At 38.2% G+C, this 10,549-nt stretch overlaps 1 protein-coding gene across 1 annotated transcript; it reads left to right on the forward strand.

The window, feature by feature from the left end:
• Positions 1 to 367: 367 nt before the first annotated feature.
• LOC135467224 (polycomb group RING finger protein 6-like) lies at positions 368 to 7,282 on the forward strand. Its single transcript, XM_064744988.1, has 10 exons — positions 368 to 415; positions 922 to 1,102; positions 2,462 to 2,558; positions 2,817 to 2,872; positions 3,169 to 3,249; positions 3,496 to 3,706; positions 4,109 to 4,133; positions 4,387 to 4,485; positions 4,625 to 4,705; positions 4,880 to 7,282. Exons 1-10 carry the CDS (start codon positions 368 to 370, stop codon positions 4,976 to 4,978), a joined length of 978 nt encoding a protein of 325 aa, XP_064601058.1. The 3' UTR covers positions 4,979 to 7,282.
• The last annotated feature ends 3,267 nt before the right edge of the window (positions 7,283 to 10,549 follow it).

Genomic DNA, 10,549 nt, shown 5'->3' on the forward strand with positions numbered 1-10,549 from the left:
ATATTCTTTTTACTATGTATATGTTTTCTATACAATGATGACGTTGAAACAAATTTCGATTAAATAGCTTAAGTATTGCTTTCAACAGCTAGATATCGGATTCGACTCTATCGGACATTCTGAATGGAAATAAACAAAAGTAAGCGTGAGCCACACTCAATAAATCTGGAACCTCCGAACACCTGTTGTAAAGCGTATGTAAATATGTCTGAAGTTTGCACGCCTTCAAAAGTCAGTGAAATAAAAACTGTTTACCTTTGGGTGACGGTTTAATCCTTTTTATTGAAGAAGTCTCCCCGTAGATCGCTACTTGATACGATTGAGACAGTTGCAATGCATAAATGAATAAGCCCTGCGTTGCCAAGCCATGGGGTCCATACGCATTGCCAAAGCTTCTGACGATTACTTGCTGAGGGTAACAACAACTCACAGGGAGATTACAGAAACAATGATGTTTAAAGTCTGAATGTTTGAACAGGCAAACATGTAGGCATAATATAATAAAATATGATGAAACAATGGAGGCCGTATTGCGATTTACAGCATTCATAAGGCCTGTCATTCTCGAGATCATACGCATTTTAATAGCTGGCACTCCAAAATTAACTTTGCAAACGATTTATAGGGACGACCTGCTAATGATGATAGAGGAATGTAACTTATTAGTCTTTTTTCCCCCATTTATATACAGAATAATTGTGATCAGAATTTTTTTGACTCTTTTAAGTCATTTTCATTTGTTAAAAAATTCAAAATGAAAATAAAGATTGAACTGGCCTGTGTACACTGACTGAAAAATGACTGTGAGTTGTTGATTGTATTAACTGATTGAAGCCTGGGAGGCATGTTATTGAATGCTAATATGATGCTGACAGGTGTAAATTTAGTGCCTTGTTACCACATTCAATTTTCTGGTTGCAGATCTCTGCTGCTGGCGATATCCCATTTGCCTCAGTGAAATCCCTGCAAAGCTTGGGACTAAGTCCTCAGAAGGAAGTACCTATTCAGCTGTCTCTAACTGAGCTGAACCCTTACATCACCTGTGGTATTTGTATGGGCTACCTGTATGAGGCATCAACCATCACTGAGTGTATGCACACATGTAAGTAGACCTACATGTATCCATCTTAAAAATATATGTGTACACTTCATGGGATATGCAGTCTGAGTAGTGTACAGTATTGTCGCTGGTGACTGTTAGCCCTGAGAGTGGATCAGTGATGATGATGATGGATCAGCATTAACACCTACTTTAAAAATTGTGTATGTACAACAATCCAGTTCTGCCAGTTTGACTGCAGTTTTATTTATTTACTTATTTTATTGGTGTTTTATGCCCTACTCAAGAATATTTCACTTATATGACGATGACCAGCATTATGGTGGGAGAAAAATAGGGCCCAGGAGAAACCCCACGACCATCTGCGGGTAGCTGACAGATCTTCGCACATACGTCTGGAGAGGAAGCCAACATAAGCTGGATTTAATCTCAGAGACCGCATTGGTGAGAGGCTTCTGGGTCATTGCGCAGAGCTGGCGTGCTAACCCCCTCGGCCCCTGCAGTTTTAAGTACTTCAGGCACTTCAGCATTCCCCCATCAAATAGATATCCAAAACATTAATTTACTTGTATGCTTTAGAATAATTAGCAACATAAGTAATTTTGCTAATCTTGTATGCTGTTCATGAATCAATAGTACATATACTCATTGTAGGGATACACACACACACTGATGAGTATCTGGCACTGTGCATTGTCTACTAGACCAAAAAGTGTGTAAGCTGTTGTACAATAATACTCTTGCTAACTTAAATCCACCTTTTTTAAATCTACCAATAAGATAAGATAAGCCTTGAGCATACATTACTTGATTGGTATTAATAGAGTGAAATAATGTAACACTATTTGTGTTAGATATCATCCTTGTATCTACTGGTCATGGAAATGGTGAGACATCTTGTCCAGTGGAGATATAAATGCCACATATAAACACCTTGAAAGCGTCAACCATATATATGCATAATCAGTATCACAGAGGCCAACTATTCTTGACTACTGTAAATCTTCAACCTTTTCAACCAGAAAAGCACTTTTTCAGTGAAATTTAAGCGTACAGTTATATGGAAATGACACTAAAAATGACTTGTTTGTGTCATTAAAGATGTAAGCTTCATAAAACTGAGCAAATTATTTCAGTACACCCGATAGTTCTCTTAGAATGTTTCAAAATATTTGTTGTAGAGGTGGTTGAATAGGTTGCAGATTTAGGGTATTCATAAAATATTAATCAGTCAGATTAATAAATACTTGCCCGTTACGTATTAATGAGTTGGAATGACCAGGTATACATGGTAGGAAGATAACATAACAGGAAGTATTAATACCATTAAATGGCTGAAGTGGCAAAGTACACATTTAACCATACATGTATAGTGTATTATATTTCCTGTTGTCATTTCAGTTTGTAAGAGCTGCATAGTGAAGCATACAGAGAGCAAAGTTACCTGTCCATTGTGTGATATCATCATCCATCCTACGGATCCTCTCTCTAATGTCAAGTAAGTCCACCTATTTTGTGTCCATCCCAGTAAACTTCCAGCACTCAGGGTTTCTGACTGTCAGTACGCACATCCTCTATTGCCTGTGTGTTTTGACCTGATTAACTTGTGAAGGATAATTTCACCTCTATGTCATATGATGTTCTAAAATATTTGAGAAAAAAATTTACATTTTATACCATGTGCTTTAAATTGATATTTTATGACATGATATTGCTAATGGCTTCAAGTTAGGATAGGCTTAATTGTCTGTTTAAGGTTAGACAGAACTCTTCAGGATGTTGTGATGAAACTAGTGCCAGGTGTTGTTCAGGGTAAGTTTTGTGAGGTAGAAGCAGGCCATATTTATTTAAGCCATGTTTCCTCATAAATTTCCTCTGGCTTCAAAATTGTAAGCTTTTAATGATGGATGTGTGTTTCTTTCATTATTTTCATCAGGTGGAAATTTTACTTGCATGTAATTGATGTTTAGTGGCAAATACAGTAACTATACATATCTATATGTCTGGTCATGAGTAATCACCTCGCTCTGCCCATTGGGCACTACATGCATAGCATGTAATACTATCTTAAGAAAGCAGCTTTTTATTTCATTATTTATCGTTGGCAGAAGAGAAACGTCGGAAAGAAGCCTTTTACAAAGACTGGAGAAAGGAAAAAATGGCCCAGGGAACATTGCATGAAAGAGATGGTAATACATGTATAGCCAGGTTTCTCATGATATTACTTGTGGTTTCTGACTTCAAATTTATTAGTTGAGAATTTGACTAGCTGTAAACATTTGAAGCCAATCAGTGTAATTTGTTCTTGTATATTTGTGTAAGTGCAGATGAGCTTCAATGTAGCTGTGCCAATTTAAACACAGTTGTAATAATTCCCTATATTTTATCATCTTTTACATCTGTATAAGTCCAAATGATCTAATTTTTCTGTCTAGGTATGACAACTGTATCAAATGTGAAGCATCTTGTTGACACCCATGTCTCAAGGCCATTTGTGAAACCAAAAAAACTGCTCATGGGCTCATCCAAAGTGAAAGTGAAGAAGTCTGTAAAGCCTGTGAAGCCTGTGAAACCTTTGAAGCCTCCACGTCCACGCCCTCCCCCTCTTACCATACCTCTCATATCCCTGGTGCTGGAGTATGTCGGGTATGTAACTCACATGCGATACTGCTAGTGTGCTTTATAAATTTCAAAACAACTGAAGTACTGTAATTCTACATTTACCTGATGTGTAGCCTTTTTATTGGCAAGGTGCATTATTCTATTAAGACATGCAAAGCCATTCCAAGATATGATACCTCTTCAAAATTCTCAGCATAGTCCATATTATTGTGTAGTGTATTTTTAGTCAAATAAGACATTTTTGAATTATTAATACTGTATGCATAATTGTGTAGAATGGTTCCAATTTATACTAATATATTTATATTTATTAATATTTTTATATAGTTTGAAAAACTACAGTTTTTATATTAACATTCTTTAGCACTCATTCTTTCAATGCTAAAAGCCATGCAGATTTATAAGATGTCTACTTTTGACTTTCAGGCCATCTGATGATAAATACTTAGAGGTATGTTTGATTTTGTCTGGTAATTAGCATAAACAGAGAGCATTACTTTTTTAATGTAAGCTTAGAAAGAAGCTTGGTAGCTGATTTTGTTAGTGATTGTTTTTATGGTCAATAATTTTGGAAACCTTGAAAAAACAGGTCTTAATCATTACAACCTGATTGAATAAGACTGATAAAATTATTATGTGAGTAGATATTTTGCCTGCATTATTTGTGGGCATTGATGGTGATAAAGTCAACTTGTTCTTTCCAGCCATTACAGAAAAAGTATGTGCGTGTCCAGTCTGATGCCAAGATATCAAATGTACTGAAGTTCTTACGGACAAAACTGGAAGTTCCAACTGACACTGAGGTATTTTGACTGACGTTAATTACCAGTCCAACTGTTTTTCAAGTAACTTTTAAACAAAAAAGTGTTTTGATTTGATATTTTTGTGAGTATAATTCGCTTCTTATTAATAAATATACATGTCCTTTTATTTTTTATGCAGATTTCAATGTTTTGTGATACAGATGAAATGACACATGAGCAGACGTTAGCAGAAATTCAGAAAAAATACTTTGAATCAGATGTGAGTATAGATGATCATTCTTACTGGTATGTGTAAAAACAGGAAGTGGAATGCTGCCTGAATCTTACACTTACTGTTGACTATAAATTTGACAAGGCTGTAATAATTGAAAACTGGATGTCAGACCTGATTACTCGTAGCACATTTTCACTGCATTGAAACCTTACGTTTCAGATGGACATGTTACCTCTGTCTTATGCCATGAGCAAGAATTCAAACCTATCAAGACTGGTAGTGAATGCTTGCTCTGGCGATCAGAACTATGACCCCTGACCCGAGATCAGTCACGTGAATGAGGTAACCAGTCAGGGATGCCAGGCAGAATCCACAATCGAGGTGTTCCCATTTGTCTGAGATGACCTGTGGGTGTAGGCAGAAAGGAAGGACAGCTTGACAGGAAATGCCATGCCTTCTAGCAGTGAGAGAGAGATGTATCTAATAAGGGGTTTGACGGCCACACTGAAGTTGGAATGTTTAATAGGAGATGATATGGCTCTGCACTAACTGAGAAGGATATCTGAGATGAGTAGTCACTTCATGAACTGTCACAACATGTGGAGTGCGTTCGATTGGGACAAAAAATTGGCTCGAGTTGCCACCCGACTCCAATCGAACGACGTGTGATGTAACACGGATCTACCTATCTATCTATCTATCTAGGTCAAGTTCTCCCTCCCGTTCAGCTGCGAGTGGCACACGGGTTTCTATCAAGTGATTCCCTCACAGATCCTTCTGGATGAAGCGGTCTGCAAAGGTTTTATTAGTAAGCCGTCCACTTTCGGTACTGTCTCTCGCTTAAGTTGACACGACGCTATGAATAAAAGAAAATCGTCGTCATCGTCCAGGTCCATGTCGTTCTCAAGTAGGTTGTCTGTTATTGACTGACATGCTACCATCTTTAGTGCATCCATGGCAACTAGACTCTGTTGTTGTTGTTATTGTTCACACGGGTTCATACTCGACGCGTTTTGTTCACTGGTGCTGGTTCTGTGCAAGCGCTTCCAACTCTACTCGTGTTTCCCGCAAATCCAATCGAACCTACTCGTGGTGTACCATTGATGCTCCGCAGAAACATTAAGGTGCTTGGGCTGTCGGACTGAATCTGATTTGACCGTTAAGAAGACAATGGTCAAATGGCTTAGGGACCAGAAAAGGATCTGAGTGGATCCTGAAGTATCTTCAGGGCAGCACAGCGAGTGATATTGCAATATTAACGCTATTTCTCCTTAGCTATAATCTAGTTTCACAGTACTATAGTGTTAGTTATTATATTCCGATGGGCGAAAGGAGATATGTTGCTACATAAATTGTTTTCTATTGTGGAAACATGGGCGATTGGCCTCACAATTGCTTTGTAATATCTGAGTATTAGTATGAACTCAAGTGTAATGGCAGGTAAATACACGTATCTTACTACAGGTATTTTGATACAACGAAAAACAGAATCCATACAGTATTACCGTACAGTGTTATTTTTGCAGGGCGTTGAACATACCAAAATAGGCATCGGTATTTCATAACTCTGAATTTAACCCCATATATGAAGATATCCACTACTGGTGCTGTAGAGTATAACAGGATGGCTGATTCAAGACTTTGTGATATTGTGATTGTAGTATTTCAGGTATTTGTTTTTTTTTTTCCGTAAATTTCATTATATTTAAAATACACCTCGCTAGGCATAAAATGGATGACTTTATTCCTAGATTCTTGCACAGAAAGAAAATTTAAGCCTAACACTTACGTGTAAAGGCGGGTTCACAAGTTGCAATTGTCGAATGAAAATAGGATACACTGTTTCATGCCATTGTAGCATTCGACGAATCGCATCGTCTGAACGCGGATTATGAGGCAGACCTTTTTTCACACCACTTGTCAAATTCGACGAGTCGAATCCATAAATCGCACAATCTGATCACGGCTTCACGCAGACTGCCAACGAAAAGTAAGCCAGGCAGTGGTAGCCTGCTCTGTATCCGAGATCTCGGTAACCCTCGCAGTTATTGTTGCAATGTTACCATCGTCCCCTACATGTATATGTATTAGCGTTAAGACAGCGTTGTTTGTATTGAGATTGTGAGATTGTTCTGTGGAGTACAGCTCAGAATATAACCAACCATAACATAGTGCCACTTTTCTTGTACATGTAATAAATAGTGTCCATTCAATGACATATCCACAAGATATTACCAAATATGTGCAGTTATCCGGTAAAGGCGCAATTGATTGAAATGAAGTTCTTTTGAACAGAACGACTCATGGTTTCGTTGCTATTTATTGGTAGCCACAGAACTTTGAATGATATTATAGTCCTGCATAGTGACTGCGTGCCAGATATCGTGATGTCCGAAACAATATATGCCCAAATGTCCTAAAATGCAAAGTCAGTTTCAGCAGACGCAGATAATTTGTTAAACTTGCCATAATCCGAGGTAAGATTGGTACTCGTATAGTATTCCTTGTGTGTCGAAAACTTCGGTATATTCTTGAAAACGGAGTTGTAAGCTGTGATATTAGTTTTACTACTGACATTTAATGTTGTTTAAATTTTCAGTCATCATAGACTGACAGAGTTATGTGCCTAAATACAACTTGGCGCCATTTGTTGAATTCATGATGTGTTGTTCTTCTTTTAATAGTCGTAAATCAGTTTAAGGAAATGGTTTCCATAAATTTATGTTCTGAACGACGTAGCATTTAGGGCCCTTTGTGACTCAGTTGGTTAGCGAGCTAGCGCAGCATAATGACCCAGATGCCTCTCACCAATGCGGTCGTTGTGGCCGCACGTGAGAAGGTCTTCCAGCTACCTGCGCACGGTCGTGGATTTCCAGCGGGCCCAGCCCGGTTTTCCTCCCACCATTGTATAAGTGAAATACTCTTGAGTACGACGTAAAACACCAATGAAATAAGTAAAAGTAGCATTTGTCTTGTCTTGTGGCTCAAAATACTGATATTACGAATGCAAACAATATTTTAATGTGACGTTTCGTTTCTTTGTACCGTGTTGAGGCTGACTTTGAATTAATAGTAACTCTTTTTGAACCCGTATGACTTTCAGTTTGATAATGCATGTCGAAAATACGAACTTTTGCTTTGACAAAGACCCCTTAGTAAATGAAAAATTTCTCAGGATTATTAGGTAGGTATTTGACATGGCTTCTATCACTCTTGCATCTTCAAACAGAACGGCCCTGTGTTGATCATGGTATACATAAAGGGTCATGTGTATATCGACATTCATTGATCCATTAAGACATCTTGGTAATTGTAGGATTTTACATACTGAGTTCGCGCTATGGTCAACACGGGAATCGATTTTAACTATGTATAGCATGCCCAGCACTTGTCTTGCCTAGCTGTTTTCGTACAGAGGACCACTGTCAAGTTTTAAGCAGATTAAGGGTAATAGGGCTATATATACCATGGTAAAATTGCATGTTTTGATATGTTCGTGCAATATCGCTTTGGTCTAGCTGTCAACATATAAAATTCGTATTACCGAAAAAACTTACACCTATTTGACTATATACATATCAGTCCAATTTATGCAGCTGTGAGATGACCAACATCGAGTTTCTCTCCTCGTCTGCATAAATGACCCTCCGATTATTTAGAACAAAGAATATTGGAGCAATTTGACCAAACTGAGGGATGGTAACTGCTAGTTTAATTGTCTTCATTTGATTTACCTATTTGATTGGTGTTTTACGCCATACTCGAGAATATTTCACTTATACGACGTCGACCAGCATTATTGTAACAGGAAACCGGCCAAAGCCCAGGGGAAACCCTTGACCATCTGCAGGTTTTTGCCAGGCGTTGGTACGTACGGCCGGAGAGGCAGCCATCGTGAGCTGGACGAACTCACAGCGACCCCATTGATGAGAGGATCCTGTGTCATTGATAGATGTGCCAAAAGATAAGTGTAACCTCCATGGTGTTCACTGCGTGCACGTTATGCCTCAAAATTTTTATATCTGCCAGATATGGGTAACCATAAGATATCCAATACTGATCTTGTACCGCTCTACTTGCTATAATTGTATGCTAGGGCAGTTGTCAAATGATACACATCACATTATCCCACCTGTAGGATGTGCAACATCGAGTGGTGATCCGGATAAGAGAAACTGTTAAATATGTATATATAGCATAGTATTCATACAGATTGTGATAAAATTCTAACACCTTGGATACTTTATATATACAGCCAGTGGTAAGTGCATCTTGTGAAACCCACTCATTAACACTTGGGGCTCTCGCATCACAGAAGCGTGGGGTTTTAAACGTGCCTTGCGAGTTTTCTGCATGTTTATTAAATTACTTAGGTATATACATGTTAATCATGGCCACTCTCTAAGAACATGATAAGCAACAGCTACTGTTGGGCACGGTTTTCCAAACAAGCAGTAAATTATTACCAGTCATGAGGACTTTCTTTGACGCCAATTGACGCAATTGATTAACTTCATTCATCTCGCGATTCCAGTGGTAACCTTGTGGGTTACATACCACATATAACAGCTGCCTACATCGGACTTCGCCTCTTGTAGGCGACAGAATAACTTCTGGTTTTTTAGATGTGTACCAGTATTGGTGAAATACCATGTCTTATAAGGCGTAACTCTATGAAGTAAGATGTTCTTCTTCAGCTTGACCTTTTCTCTTGAATGCATAAACTCGACTGTAACAATTAAACCAAGTAACAATTCTGTCTGATTTTAGGGAATGTAAAGATCACAGATGACAAGTGGTAAGGACTTCTTCAACCCGAGTAGGTCGTGTTTTACTGTAGACATGAATGTGAGAAATGCTTACTCAACTGTTCTGCGATTTATTCCTTATAAGTGGGTGGAATAGCCATAGACAATGCTTATTTGACCAGGCCTGAGTGAACCAGTTGGCCTAGAAGGACCTGACCAGGTGTAGATGTTTATCAGACGTGCCAAAACCGCTGAGGATCAGTAATCAGCAGATAGCCTTACCGTTGTGTGTACATGAGTGGTCGCTCTTTTCGGGATTCTTGGGGTGGTATCTGTACTGGCGTTTCTGCACTGGATGGCCCTTGTTATATTACCCCCGAAGAGGTAGGCCTTAACGGATTTCTTGCAGTTTTACGATATCATTGAACGTTTTAGGCATACAACTATGTTGATATTTTGATTTAACATAGACGTGTTGATTTTTGTATGGTTGTTATGTGGAGTGAAAATCTCATAAATTCCGAGTAAAATCGTCTGTGCTTTTAAAGATGGCATACAGCAGCATGAGATCAAACTTATATGGCCGACTGCGAATAGGTCCGTGCATTATAATGGCAGCAACACTGGGTTCTTTTTTAAGGGAAAGATTTAAGGTAACATTCATTGTTGTACTCCTTTATCATTTTCAGTGATATAAATTTGTACGTCAATCAATGAAATTTTTAGTCTGCATGGAAAAGGCATACTTTTCGGTGGCCATCGAGAAAAATAAACAGTCTGCAGTTCAGTTAAAAATGAATCTGTTAATATCAACAGAAATTCTGTTGTCTGAGTGATCCTAAAGTGCATTCTGTTATAACACAATATTTTGTCGTATTCAACATAACATTCTCTTAGTCTGATGGGAACTTATGTTGAATTAGTAGGATATGTGTGTTATATCCAACAGAATAACCTGTTGCAATAAAAGAATTCAGACAGCAGACTTTCTGTTAAAATTGACAGATTGTTTTTACAACTTCTCTCGTTATCCACAGATATCCAAATAGGGGGCAAGTTGAAAAGATCGATTTTACACACGAGTGCTCTAAGGAGAAATAAGATGGGACGCCCCACAAGGAAAATTTCTGAAACACTTTCT

Source organism: Liolophura sinensis, chromosome 6 (genome assembly GCF_032854445.1).
Source record: "Liolophura sinensis isolate JHLJ2023 chromosome 6, CUHK_Ljap_v2, whole genome shotgun sequence".
Classification (NCBI taxonomy): domain Eukaryota; kingdom Metazoa; phylum Mollusca; class Polyplacophora; order Chitonida; family Chitonidae; genus Liolophura; species Liolophura sinensis.